Source organism: Centroberyx gerrardi, chromosome 15, assembly GCF_048128805.1.
Source record: "Centroberyx gerrardi isolate f3 chromosome 15, fCenGer3.hap1.cur.20231027, whole genome shotgun sequence".
Classification (NCBI taxonomy): Eukaryota; Metazoa; Chordata; class Actinopteri; order Beryciformes; family Berycidae; genus Centroberyx; species Centroberyx gerrardi.
Genome location: NC_136011.1, coordinates 4,489,105 through 4,504,181, shown reverse-complemented (window position 1 = coordinate 4,504,181; position 15,077 = coordinate 4,489,105). Strand labels below are relative to the sequence as shown.

At 41.2% G+C, this 15,077-nt stretch overlaps 1 protein-coding gene across 1 annotated transcript; it reads left to right on the top strand.

The window, feature by feature from the left end:
* Positions 1 to 339: 339 nt before the first annotated feature.
* asrgl1 (asparaginase and isoaspartyl peptidase 1) lies at positions 340 to 11,895 on the top strand. The gene is made up of 7 exons (XM_071912629.2): positions 340 to 355; positions 1,619 to 1,825; positions 2,181 to 2,323; positions 3,559 to 3,713; positions 6,563 to 6,684; positions 10,721 to 10,831; positions 11,347 to 11,895. Exons 2-7 carry the CDS (start codon positions 1,639 to 1,641, stop codon positions 11,559 to 11,561), a joined length of 933 nt encoding a protein of 310 aa, XP_071768730.2. The 5' UTR covers positions 340 to 355; positions 1,619 to 1,638; the 3' UTR covers positions 11,562 to 11,895.
* Positions 11,896 to 15,077: the final 3,182 nt, after the last annotated feature.

The window sequence follows — 15,077 nt, the reverse complement described above, 5'->3', positions numbered from 1 at the left end:
GCTTAAAAGAGATAAGTAAAATGTTAAAATAATTTCTGAAATTTACAACACAGCAACCGTAAAGTCAGGGTGATGGAGGGATTTTGTCTTTTGTCACTTGGGAAAATATAGGTAAGTACTGGGGTGTACAGAACACCGAAAATCATATCAAAATAGCCTACTCAGTGGGATCATTACACAAAACATGAAATGAAATTATAGGGGCCAATAGATACTAAAAAGATACTAAAGAAAACAAAGATGTCAACGTACGTTTGTCAACGAGACTTTTATTTTGAAAGTGTAACCGGAAATCCTGCGGTTTATTGTGTCTGGCTTGAGGCTGCTTGACACTTCGGAGACCCATATAATTTTGGTAAGATATGAACCCGGGTCCCGGGTGTTTTTCTTCTTATATTGACTGTATGAACACATGTAGGTTAGGCATGTGTAATAATACAGTAGGCCTAATAATAAGGCTGTCGAGCAGTTTAAGTAGCGGAATTTTGTTTGCATTTTAAGCTATCTAACGGTAGATATTGAATGGAAGTAAACTGGCTTCGCTGTAATGGCAGTCATGCACATGTAAATATCTGCGGAGCAAGTGGGCTATAAGAAGTGATAATTTTCATAATGTAAACCAAATTTGTACAGTTCTACTGACGGTGTACTTGGTCGTTTTTATTCAGTGACAGCCTGCAGTCGAGCTTGTTGTCATTCAGTGCATTAAACCTTTAGAAACTGGCCTACATACATGCCGATGCATGCAGTTCACTCCATTGGGAGAGAACCTGGGTAACAGGTTAGTAGAGTTAACAGGTTATTACTGCCTTAATGCTGCATCTCAATGAAGCCACAAGAATGTAATTGCAGCTGCTTCACCCTGTTAAAGCCTTGTGATGATATGCAGTTTGTTTTTTCTTACTGAAGAGAGCAGTGACTGTTCTCATAACCCAGATTGAGTTGTCCTCAAAACCCTTGGACGACTGGATTACTTATTTTGATTATTATTTTTTGTTATGTACAGTAATGTATTCATAGATTTATAATAAATGTAATGGTAAATAAATAAGGGGCTAAGCCATCACCTCCAGTCTGTGGTCATTATAAGGCAAATGACCCTCAATACAAACAAAATCAATTATACTTTAAGAAAAGTTTTGTTTTTTTGTTGTTAGGGTTAGGGTTTTTATCTTAAAATAACCTATTTTCATATAACTTAACCAGTTTGATATTACTTACTATGATATATAGTACGTATATGTACTATATTGAATTTATGTCAGGGAAACTAGGCTATTCTACAAATAAAATGGTGGGTAAACTGAGTTCAGGTGGGTTTACCCTCCCCTACATCCCTGGTATCAGTGCATCCCCAGTGTGAGGAATTAAATATGTTACATGTATCACATTCATTTTGAGATATTAGTAGATTTACCATAAACAAACTAGACCATATGCAAGAAGATCGGCAGCCTCTACCGGCCTCTACACTGCATTTTACATTGTGTGACACCAGGTCAGATTTGGCGGGAATCTGCTGGATTGCTTTACCGCACAAAATAGGAAAACAAAAATGGTACACGAGGTACCTTTGAACCAGCTACCACATTCTGCATTGTGTCTAATTTCTCCTCAGTTCCTTCTCGCTTGATTGGCATGTTACCTGTACTGGTGATCCATGGAGGGGCGGGCCATATCCCGAAGGAACGGGTCGAGCTGTCGAGTTCGGGGGTGCGCTCAGCAGCGCGGGGTGGGTACGCCGTCCTCCAGGGAGGGGGCAGCGCCATGGACGCCGTGGTAGAGGCTGTGACTCAGCTGGAGAATAACCCAGCCTACAACGCAGGTAGGTAGACCTACACAATTAAAGAGGAACTAAACCCCAAACTTAAATCTGTGTAAAGCCTGACATCTAATGGTCTTACTTTGTCTTACTTTTCATTTATACGTTTCTACTAATATGTTCTTGAAATGTTGGAATTGTTGGTTGCCTTATTAGTAATACCCCTCATTTGCTATGTTCTTATTTATCCATTCAATTCATACAACTAGGCATACAATCCACAAAAACAGCTATAGATTACCAAACAAAAAATGACATTTAAGGCTACTTAAATCCTTATCATATTTTTTATTTTGATGATTGTTGACTAGAGAGCTTGGCCAGACAGCATCAAATCATTTCTCAAATCATATTTCAGGGTGTGGGTCGGTGCTGAATGTCAAAGGAGAGGTGGAGATGGATGCCATAGTGATGGATGGGAAAACGCTGGCTTGCGGCGCCGTGTCTGCTGTACGCAACATAGCCAATCCTGTTCAGCTAGCAAGACTGGTGATGGACAAGGTACATACACTTACAGTGCATAAGGGATGGATAAGGTACCTATACTTATGTACACAGAAAACACACACAAATATATGTGCAACCACACACGTACACTGACCATTGCCTATACATACACACACATACATGTTGACAGTACATGTCTACTATAATTAATAGGGATGGGACGATATATTGTAGTACGATAATTCGCAATGTAAAATCATGACGATGTACATCGTGGCATATAACAATGTGCATCGGACTTACACCCTGTGAGCTACATTGTCTGCCGCTTACTGTAATCTGCCTTCCTTCTCATTCTCCACCCATTACACAGTTTGACCAGCAGAGGATGTAAACACTTTGCAATGCAAAACCGTGAAGCCAATAGTGGCAGACATGGCGGACAAGGAAGAGGATATTTGAGCTTGGTCGGTGAGACGAGTGGCAGCGTGGTTTCACAGGAGCTCTACAGTGACTGCGGTGTTGACTTCCAAACAGACCCTGCGGCAGCTGCCACAGCACTAACTCATTATGGATGTTCTGGAGCGATATCTCGAGCAACAACAGTTACAGCAGCTCCGATGAGCCCAGACATCCGATCAAATGCGAGAGACTGCGGTTACATGATCCATATTTATTCATTCTGAATGAAATCATTCCGATTGAAGATTCCCCCACCAGTTACATGAACGCTAAATAAGGATCGCATGGTGTGCGCTTAGATGCTCCACAGTATGTAATCACAATAAAAGTTTCTGACATGCGCAGAATAGCCTGCAGAATCTAACATGGGCTTACGTTTTTAAAAGATGGACCTGCGTCAGGCGCTTGGCACCGTTATTGCTTTGCTGTTGTTCTTTCTGAAGAAGCAACAGCTTTATCAGAACATACGACTCCAAAAGTGTCAGAAACAGACGTTTTGTTTTTGTTTTGGGTACACTTGTAATTGTCACCGGCGTATGCCGAAACTGGCCCGGTTAGGCGGAGTCAGCACTTGATATAAAAACGGGCTGTGCCGCCTACGTCAAGCCCGAGCGCCCCGGCGTTAATATCAAGTGCAGCCTATTCAAACAAAAGAGAGTGATTGGAATGAGGGTTTACATGACAAAATTGCATCCATTGACCGGATTATGAAAGGGTTATACCAGCCCTCTCAAACAGAATGAAATTTCTAATTAAATATCTTTGTAATACTCTATAGATGTTTCTTTGAGAACACAGTTCCATCAGTTTCTGACCTTTGACCTCAGACCAGTCATTTGTGCCTGACGGCGGGGGGTGCCAGTCAGTTCGCCCGGGCCATGGGTGTCCCCGAGGTGCCCGAAGAGTCCCTCATCACCGACTACGCCCGCATGCGCTGGAAAAAGAACCTGGCACCCGACGCCAACCCTGTGGAGAGCCAAATGTGAGAGCTAGCATCATGTCAAACTTACTATATGCATTTTTAGAAAGATTCTAGAAATAAATTGACAATGATGCTTCAGAAAGGAAACAAATTTGATAATGAACAAGATTGTACAGTATTTGGAGTCCTTGCAGATAAGAAAGAACTGTCAAAAGTGTATGTTTGGGGTGCGTTCCCAAACCAACAGCTCTGACTGCTTGTTCACACTGTGAGCAACTTGGTTGATGGGTCGTTTTGTTCTGACCGATTGTGGGAGGTGTGAAAAAAGGAAGTTTGGACCAAGAAAAATAAGCTATGTATTTATACAAATGACATATTTTACCCTGCTTTGGTATTGCCTTATAAATTTTCATAAATAAATAAGTTAAAGCTGCAATAAGCAACATTTTCTGACCACTAGAGGGTGACAGAAACCGCAACACATTTGTAAATAATTCACAACAAAGCCACTGCACTACAGAGGCCTACCAAGGACAAATATTGCAAAACACCATGCATAAAGGCTAATAGCTAAGCTAACCTACAGATAAGTGTCTCCGGTTACCAGTCTCACTTTGCCAGGCCTTTCTCCCACTGAAGGTTACATGTCCCACAATGACAAGGTAGGCAGCAAGTTTACTAGTTGGGAATTAGGTAGGAATGGGAGGGGGTGAGGGCTGCTTTTAAACAGCGAGGGAGGTGCCAAGCTAGTTTTTAAAAAATGAAAAGCTAGTGAATGGAGCGGGAGGAGCTTCGTTCTGGACCAGAATTTGACAACAAACAGGTGATAACAGCAACACAGCTAGCTGCTGTGTGGATATTGGTTTATATCATTATGTCTCAATGAAATCTCCACATAGCACACCTTAGTTTCAGGACTGGTTATAAAGTCTGATATCGCTTATTGCAGGTTTAACATAGCTGGCACCCAAGCGCTAACTAAGGAGCATAAATCGAGTTGCATCGAAAATAATTGGATAGCATAGAAAATAAACAGAAAAAACTTAAAGCAGAGGTTGCCATCAACTCCAACGATGGATGCAACCGTTCTTCAAGCATCGTTTTGGAGACTATAGTCCTGTAGTCTTTCATATAAACATTGTAGAGAACTTCTCAGCTTACAAGTGTGTTGACTGCCCACACACCGGCCAAGATTCCCTAGTCTTGTTGCTCACAGTATGGAAGCAGAGTAATAAATACTTGTCCCAATGGGGAAGCACAGGCAGTCAAGTCAAGTCAAAGTTTATTTAAAGTGCAATATAACACCAGGGTGTCCCAGCACACTTTACAACAATGAAGCAATAATAAAAGAATCAAAGAGAGATATAACAATAAATGATATAACAGTTAAACAAAATAAAATCACAAAAATAATACAGCAGTTGAGAAATTAGGAGGTTTAGGGTTGATTATAGGAGAGTGAGAAAAGGTGGGTTTTAAGTCGTTTCTTAAAAGTTGCCAATGAAGGGGCAGTCCTGATGGAAGTGGGAAGGTTATTCCAGAGGAAAGGACCATGGTGGGAGAAAGCTCACCAGTCAGCTGATTTTTTGTGCATTCTGGGGATGGTTAAGTAACCAGAGTTTTGAGAACACAGAGTGCGAGGTGGTATGTATGGTGTAATAAGGTCCGAAAGGTAGCCAGGTGCAAGTCCATGAACTGCTTTGTAGGTTAGTGTTAACATTTTAAAATCTGATCGAGCTTGTATGGGCAGCCAGTGGAGGGAAATCAGGGTGTGATATGATCAAATTTTCTGGTTCTGGTAACAATTCTGGCAGCAGCATTCAGGGCAAGTTGAAGGGGTTTAGAGGCTGAAAGAGGGAGACCGGAGAAGAGAAAATTGCAGTAATCTAGTCTAGACGAAACAAATGCATGAATCAGGGTGTTGGCATCAGCAGAGGAGAGGATTGGTCTAATTCTAGCTATATTACGGAGGTGGTGGAATGCGGTCTTGGTGATGGACTTAATGTGGGGTTCAAATGACAGTGTAGGATCAAATAAAACACCAAGATTTCTGACTGTAGGGCTTTGGTTGATAGTGAGTTCATCGAGCTCTATGGTAAAATTCGAAACCAGACACCTATGTTTGACTGGTCCAATGATTAGCATTTCAGTTTTGTCAGGGTTTAACAGTAGAAGTAGTAGTAGTTAGAGGACATCCAGCTTTTAATGTCAGACAGGCAAGCTTTGAGAGTAGATAAATGGGAAGGATTGCCAGATTGTAGGGGTAAGTATAACTGAGTATCATCAGCGTAGCAATGAAATTGAACACTATATTTACAGATGATATCACCAAGTGGTCGCATATAGATACAGAAAAGTAGAGGACCAAGTACTGAACCTTGAGGCACACCAGATTTAACAATGGAAGGAGTTTACATATTATTGTTATGGAGAACATAGTGAGTTCTGTCAGACAAATATGAATGAAACCATGACAGTGCTGAACCTTGAATACCAGTAAAATTCTGTAGACGGTCTAAAAGCAAGCTGTGATCAACAGTGTCGAAGGCGGCACTGAGATCAAGCAGAAGGAGCACAGATGAATGGTCAGAGTCAATAGCAACCAAAAGATCATTTGTTACCCTAGCAGTAATACAAGAATAAAGTTCAAATGAGTTGATTTTATTGTAAAGCTCTAGCCAGTATAAGTACCTGCACAGCCAGTGGAATAGATGGAGTATGTTGGAATAACAGCAGCACAGCCCTGATGAAACATTGGGTGTATGTGTATAGGTTTTTTAGCTGGCTAAAGCTTTGGAATAAAATGAACTAATTCCAACATTATTCTGCCATCACTGTGTGTGCTTCCCTTTTGGGAGAATCTAATGAACAAGGGAGAACATGTTTTGTGTGTGTGTGTGTGTGTGTAGGGGGAAGATGGGCACGGTTGGAGCAGTGGCAGTAGATGTGGAGGGCAACATAGCCTGTGCAACCTCTACTGGTGGGATGCTGAACAAGATGGAGGGACGGGTGGGCGATACAGCCTGCATAGGTCAGTCCTCAGATCCAAACCATGCAAACCAAACATCAACAAACTCTGTCTATCTTGGTCTTCTACTATAACCAACAACTCAGAAGTGTGGATTTATACAGGGAGGAGATGGATGAGGAATCAGACCACATTGAGTTGTAGCTTTATTCAGCCTACAGGTGGAATAAGTTTCCATTTATCTTGAGCCGGTTTACATAATGTTAGAAGAACACAAAGCTACCTCAAACATAAAGGACACATTTTAAATGAAGCTTTGCCATTTTATAATCATGGAATATTCAAATGGACTGATTTTATTTGGGGCTTTCTGTATTGATGTTGAGTTGAAGGTATATTTATAGTCAAGTCAAGTTCATTTATATTGCTCTTAATCACAGTTACAGTCTCAAAGGGCTTCACAGTGGCCATATTAAGAAAACAATGACACCCCCCAACCTTAGACCCTCAACTGAGGACAAGGAAAAACTCTCATGAAAAAGTAGGGAAAAAATGGACACTGCCCAGCCATAGTCAAGTCAAGTCAAGTCAAGTTTATTTATATAGCCCTTTATCACAAGCATGTCTCAGAGGACTTTACAGAGAATGTGTCTAGCTAGATCTAACTAAACACAATCAGTGGTGAACAAAATTATGTAGGACAAACATAGCGAAAAACACAAGGTAGGCAGGAGCAGATTTAGCAAGACAAACAATCTACCTATTCTACAGCCTAACCTACCCGGCACCCCAGCCTTAGACCCTAAATGCACACAAGGAAAAACTCCCAGGAAAAACCTTAGTAGGAAAACTTGGAAGAAACCTTGGGTGGGCTGAGGCAAATAGGGATCCCCCCCCGGGACGGCTTAGCGTGCAATAGGTGCCGGGCAAAATATTGACAGAGTCATGGGCAACAATGATGACAGGAGAAAACAGAGAGAGACAAAAAGGGTGGAGAAGCTGCATGCGGCGATGAGAGGGGGCTGAGGCCAGCGCTAAAGGAGTGAGGACAGCAGTCGTAATTCAGCGTCCAGGTGGGAACAGCGGAAAGGAAGAGCAAGGCCAGCATTGACAGTGAAGAGCCAGGGCAGCACCCGTCACTGCCAGGTAGAACACTGACCTGGAGTCAGAGAAGAGGAGAGAGAGGAAGCAGCGTACACACACACAACACACCCAGACACACACACACGTACAGACGAAGGGGAGAGAACAGCTGCACACAGAACACACAGGGTCAGAGACACGATGGGCCACAGCATGAAACAGATAGGAGACGCACACATGCACAGCAGACAACCAACTGGAACGAACAGCTGTACACAGGCCAAGAAAACAGGATTTTAGCAAAACAGGACTTTAGCAAACTAAATCAGCAGGAACCTGAGCTAGTGCTAGCTATCTGGTTCAACCTTTTTCAAGAAGAGACTGAGGGCTCTATGAACTAATATATATAAAGGAATACATTATCAGTAGGTGTTTTACGGGCTGGAGAGTAGCCGAGAGAGTAGAATCAAATGTAACACCAATATTTTTGATAGCAGGAGTTTGGGAAATCACACAGTTATCAAAATTTAGAGTAGTGTTCTCAGACATAACTATGTTTAGCTGGTCCAACAATCAACATTTCTGGTTTGTCAGCAGTGAGGAGCACAAAGTGTAGGGACACACAACGTTTGACTTTGCATAAGCATGCGTCTAAGTTTAACAATTGAGAGCGGTCATTTGGGTTAACAGGTATTTCGAGTTGAGTGTTGTCAGCATAGCAATGAAAATTCAAATTTACAGATGATTTCATCACGCATGGAGATAGAGAATAGCAATGGTTCCAGAACAGACTGAAATCTAAGCACATTTTGTGTTGATATCAATTTTAGCATGTTTTTTTTTCTGTTCAGAAAATCAAAAAAGCATGAACACTTAAGTATTTCCACTAGTTTCTGTGATATGCAGTAGGCAATGGAGATGCTGAAGGATCAGGCAGAGAAAGACCAACAGATCAGATAGTCAAGATCAATAAGAATGTTGCCTTAAGACTGACTCAGCAACTTCTGTTTGGCCTTTGACCGGCAGGAGATCAAGAAGGATGTGTAGTTAGTTAGTAGACAGAGGCTTCTTGGTTAATAGTTTACTATGAGCTCTGTAGCAGCTAACTACATATAACACTGCTGACACACACAACACATTGCAGAACATTATAGAGTGAAAAATAATTTAACCCTTATCGAATTCTTAGCGTTGTGTTCGGGTTCGACCAGTATGGGTTTTTCAAGGTTGATAGTGCTACCAGTATTTTTGGATTGATATTTAGTGCTGATATTCAATACCTTTAAAGCAGCGCTAGGCAACTTTGCATATTGGTGTATTTTTACCTAAACATCTTGCCCAGTGTAGCTTTAAATCTGACCGTTTTCATGCCAAAAAATGTCAATGCATATATGTGTAGAATCTGATCAAAATGTCTCATTAGAGTCAATTCAGGTTAAGGGCTTCCCAAAGACAGCTAGTGTAGTATTGATCAATTCTACAATAAATATGTAATCAATCAAGCTGCATCATATCTATCATATCAGAGGTGGATTGGCTAATATCTAATATGTTTGTCCCATGGCTACTTTTAATTTATAAACTTCAACATCAATATTAACATAATCTAATGTTGCACTTAAGTAAGTCATTCTGGATAAGAGTACCTTACTTCTTACTATCAAAATTGTTATTTGAGAAGATAGGTTTGCACTGGTAGGACAGAGGCTAAATCATGTTAGGGTGGTTTTATCCTGGGGTTTTGTCAGCCGCATCAAGTGGATTCTGTCCCTATCATCTCTATTACATCTGTCCCTATCAGTAAATGAATGATTAGACCGTCATGAGTCGATGGCCAGAATACAGCCTCACTGTTTGAAAGCAAACGGACAGCTTAGATGACTACCAAATTGGAAAGGCTGTCTGGTAAATAGTTCAACTCAAAGTGGCATCAACAAAACCCATATGGTGAACATTTGAAGAATCAAATTTCAAAATGAGAAAGTCACCATTTGAAAAAGTGATGAATGATTAACTTTGTTATGATTAACATCTTCTCTGGTATCTAAACCACAGCGTACTGTAAGGTGTGAAACTGTGTAGGAACCCTTCAAGTTACAGCTCCTTTTTTTCCGTAAGAACAGTATCATTCTAAAGCAACAAAATACCTGCAAAATGGGACTAATGTGACAATGTGTAAAAATTCAGTCAAGGTCAGGTGAATGAAGGAATTAGCTGTGTAAAATTGTCTAAGATTTTGGACAGTAAAAGGGAAAGTGAGCTAAAGCATTCCTCTGCCATCTAGTGAAGTGTGTGTGTAATTGCACCCTCACACCACCTATCTGCTGATCTGCAGTCCTCTGCAAACAAGAGTCTGATGCCAAAATGTGAGTTTGCAAATTTGGCTTCAGGTCTTTAAATTTACATCTTATACGTACATTTTAGGCTTGTAGCTGCTGCTCTTATCCAGAGCGATTTACAGTGAGTGAGCGGGTTGGGGTTGGGGTTACTCAAGGACATTTTGACAGGAACCATGGCAGTTGCTGGGATTGAACCGGTGACTTTCCAGCCCCAAATGACCACTGGCATTAAATCAAAACATTGCTTATTAGACCTTTACTTATAAAATAGTATGATTTTAACAGATGAAATCAGCTGTATTTTTTAAATAACGAGCAATGAAAATCGAATGTTTTCTTTTAAATGAGATATATTAAGTCATCTATTGGAATGAAAGCCCATCAGATGAAAACTTTGCATCATAAAAAAAGGTAAACGCAGAAAAGAAATTTCAAAGAAAGTAAGGAAATTGAAATGGGACTTCAGTGGTACTTAAACAGTGTTTTGAATAGGCTACAGGGGCACAAGTGTTATTTAACCCATTCAACTCACAAATGATCATGTAAACCTTCAAATACAAAGAAAAAAAAGGAAAAAAGGAAAAATTGCAAGGAAAAAATTTGAACCTGCAATGTTTTGCAATTTGTTTTAATAGAGGAATATTGTCTTTTTGTGTGTGTGTGTGTGTGTGTGTCAGGGTGCGGGGGTTATGCTGACAACATGGTGGGAGCGGTGTCTCCTACAGGCCACGGAGAAGCCATCATGAAGGTCACTCTATCCAGACTCATCCTGTTCCACATGGAGCAAGGTAACACACGCACACACACACACACACACACACACACACACACAGACATATCATCGGTGTCCACAAAAATCACATCATCTCGTATCACCAAAGAATCATCTTTTTAAAGATTTTCTAAACTTTTTTTAGAGAGGAGAAAAGTTTGTCGTTGAAAAAAAAAATATCCATGTACTCGGTGGCAACTATATTAGGTACACCTCCCCATTTATGCCAACAGCTCACTCCTCCACAGTGAATAGAAATAAAACTTAAATATGAAGCATGCAGACAGGGTGGAGAGGCAGCGACCTCCTGGGATTTTCACATGCTAATTCAGGCTGTTCTGGAGTAAAAAGTGTCTCCTATACCGGTACTGAGTAGTTTTACCCTGCGTCCAGACAAAATCCAAAATCTTTCAACTTGAGCGAGAAGTTTGCCTCAGTAAAGCAAAAGCCAACCAGCTTCAAAGAGGACTCTATCCACACATCTGTACATTTCTCTCCCTACCTAGTATTTCTTCTCCCTTCTGTTCCCAGGTCAGTCGGCGGAGGCGGCCAGCGACCTGGCCCTGGCCACCATGAAGTCCAGGGTGGGGGGGCTGGGTGGGGTGGTGACGGTGGACCGCCAGGGCCGCTGGGCCGCTCGCTTCTCCAGCCGGCAGATGTCCTGGGCCGCAGCCCAGAAAGACACCCTGCACCACGGCCTGAACGCTGGGGAACATTTTATCCAGAGCATAGACGACCCACACTGACAGAGCGTACAACACATTTTCATGTATTCAAATCACACTCACACTTCACATTTGCCTGTATGCACATGCCACTACCGCTCTAACTTCTATTGATTTCTTTAACAATAAAAGCTAAAAATCAGGGTGTATTTTGGTTTTGATCTACAGTATGTCTAGTGCAATAATGTACTTTCCTTACCTCATTGATTTTTAAAAAATACTAATTTTTAACCTTTGTATTAAATTTCTCATCTTCTGTGGCAGTGGTGGAAGGGGAAGCACTGCCGTCACTGAAGTTTTTATAATGTCTTAACCAGAATGTTGTGGGATATCGAGTGAGGGTATGATTTTATCTCACCTGTGATTATTCTTATCTTTGTGTGTATTATGTTCTGCGAGCACACTGAGGCAAATTCCTCATAACTGCAAGTTGATGTGGCAATAAAGTATTGAACTGGAACTGAGCCAGTATGTGCAAAGTGCTGCTGATCCGATGATGATTGTTAAAGCTGAGGCTTTGTCTAAGGAAAACAATGATGATGGCAATAAATGCGTTTTATCAGTGACCACTGTGTGTTTCATGCATCAAGTCTGTGTGTACAAGTGCATTGACTGCATGTGTTACCCTGATGGATCCACTAGATAAGACACTAGACACTTAAGTCCTAGTGGTGAGAAGTGCTGCTTATTTCCAGTGTAATACATTAAGAAATGTGATATAAATCAGTTCAGGTGGAATAAGTAGTTCATGTGCGGGGCATCCTGGTGGCTCGATGGGCTAAGGCAGCTGTTTTCATTCATGTGCCATCATGACTCAAGAGTCTGCAGGGTCTCATTCCAACCAAACAATACACCAGTTGATTTCACTAACTAGCTCCTCCTGGCTGGTTTATGGTGTTTTATTCAGCAAAATCAGCAGCTGTAGTGTTTGGTTGGAACAAAAACCTACAGACTCTTGGGATTGAAAACCAACTGTATTTTATGTAGTGTATTTGGTAGAGTGTATAATGTTAAACTGTAGCCTAAATTTTGTGTTGACACCTGACTGCAAACCAGTTTTCCCATCCTGGATAATAAAGGCACATACCATGTGGCTGTGACGTCCTGGGTTCATACCTGGCCTGGGACCTTTGTCGCATGTCAGTCACCGCGTCGCATGTCGAGTATGAATGGGGCTCTTTGACAGAAGGTTTCTGCCCAGTGGTGAGTACATGTTGTTTGAAGTACAGTAGACATTGCTGTAGGACTGTAGCAGTGATGAGTACATGTTGTTTGAAGTACAGTAGACATAGCTATAGGACTGTAGCAGTGGTGAGTACATGTTGTTTGAAGTACAGTAGACAGCTATAGGACTGTAGCAGTGGTGAGTACATGTTGTTTGAAGTACAGTAGACATAGCTATAGGACTGTAGCAGTGGTGAGTACATGTTGTTTGAAGTACAGTAGACATAGCTATAGGACTGTAGCAGTGGTGAGTACATGTTGTTTGAAGTACAGTAGACAGCTATAGGACTGTAGCAGTGGTGAGTACATGTTGTTTGAAGTACAGTAGACAGCTATAGGACTGTAGCAGTGGTGAGTACATGTTGTTTGAAGTACAGTAGCAGTGATGAGTACATGTTTGAAGTACAGTAGCAGTGGTGAGTACATGTTGTTTGAAGTACAGTAGCAGTGATGAGTACATGTTTGAAGTACAGTAGACAGCTATAGGACTGTAGCAGTGGTGAGTACATGTTTGAAGTACAGAAGCAGTGATGAGTACATGTTTGAAGTACAGTAGACAGCTGTAGGACTGTAGCAGTGGTGAGTACATGTTGTTTGAAGTACAGTAGACAGCTATAGGACTGTAGCAGTGGTGAGTACATGTTGTTTGAAGTACAGCAGACATAGCTATAGGACTGTAGCAGTTGTCAAAACTCTGTGCTGATACAATTTGATGGAGAGCAGGCTGAAGTTAGCATTGGTGATGAACAATTGAATTTCCTTTCTTTTGAAGGTTTTGACAAACGCTAACTCTTCACTTAAAACGTAGTTTTTTGTGATTAATTTTTCACTGGGGGGCGGACTTCTATTATAGATATATCATTATTATAAATAAAGACATGGCAAACAGTTACATTGACAACATATCCTATGAAATTGAGTGCCAGCAAAATTATTCCCCAACCGGGCCAACCCCTTTATTAAAAAGACGATCAAGCATGCTCCTAGGTGCTTTATCATATTCAGTACTGATCATGGAATTATCATTATTATTATTAGTAGTAGTAGTAGTAGCAGTACTAGTAGTAGGCTATGTACTGATTGTGTTGGTAAATGAGGATGTGCAGCTTTAAGAGCAAGGCATCATGTGCCGTAGTGTGTCTTTTTTCTGATTGGTCTGTAGCTGTGGTGGTGATGTTGTTGTTGTTGGGTGAGTGTATGGAAGCCCGTTTCTGCCACCTGTTAAAAAAAAATCCGGCCATTTTTTTTTTTTCATCATCAAGTGAGATTTTTTTCTCAATAGTATGACTTACTATCTCATGAGATAGTAAGTCATATTTATGATATACTAAGTCATAATAATGAGATACCAAGTCATAATAATGAGATACTAAGTCATAATAATGACTTAGTATGAGATACTATCTCATTTATGGAAAAAAAAAGTTATGTACCCGTACCTATCATACCTATCGGGGACACCCGGTGACGCATCGGCGTCGGGACCCCGCCGAAATCTGGGCCGGATCACCGGGAACAAATCGGCACCCAGCTATCGGCACTGGCCGGAACCGTGTCCCTGGGAAACTCGAAGCGTCGGCAGTAAGCCCTCGGCGCACCGAAACCTCCATGCTGCCGACAGAACAGAGGGTTGTCAGGTGGACTGAGCTCGCGCATTGAAATAAATGGCGATATGATATAATTGTATAGATTCTACTTTAGCTTCAGTTAGCTTCAGCTTACATGCAAACAACGGTGGATACCGGTAAACTCCTGGCGCCTATTATACATGTAACTGTAGTTTGTAGTAACGTACAAGTGCCACAAGATGGCAGTATGCCACAAGATGGCTCGGCCAGCGGAAGACTCTGGAGCATGCCGTCGTCGATTACTGTAATTATCGTAATGCATTGCAGTAACAAAAAAACGGCTACCTAACGTACCCCAACAGAAGCAGATCAGAAAATCAAACTTCATACTAAAATATGAGCAAATATACTTATCAAACAGAGGGAATTAGAAATAAAGGCCTGTCTCTAATATAAGCCTGCTTCCAATAAAGGCCTGGTACTCTCTGCAGTTGAGGTAAATAAAGGTGTGTTGCCTTTAAGGCATTTGTTTAACTTTCTCAAATTTCTTCTTTAAATAATTTGTCTGTACCTATTTCTAGTTGAAAATGAGAAGTGAATAACTACTTTACTGTTTAACAAACTCATTTGTAAAATTTATATTAGTTGTCCGTGTAATGCCACGATGTCACTTCCTGTTTAGTCACTTCCTGTTTAGCTCTTCCTGGTTCTGCAGAAAAATGAGACAGACATGTAGTGCATGCTC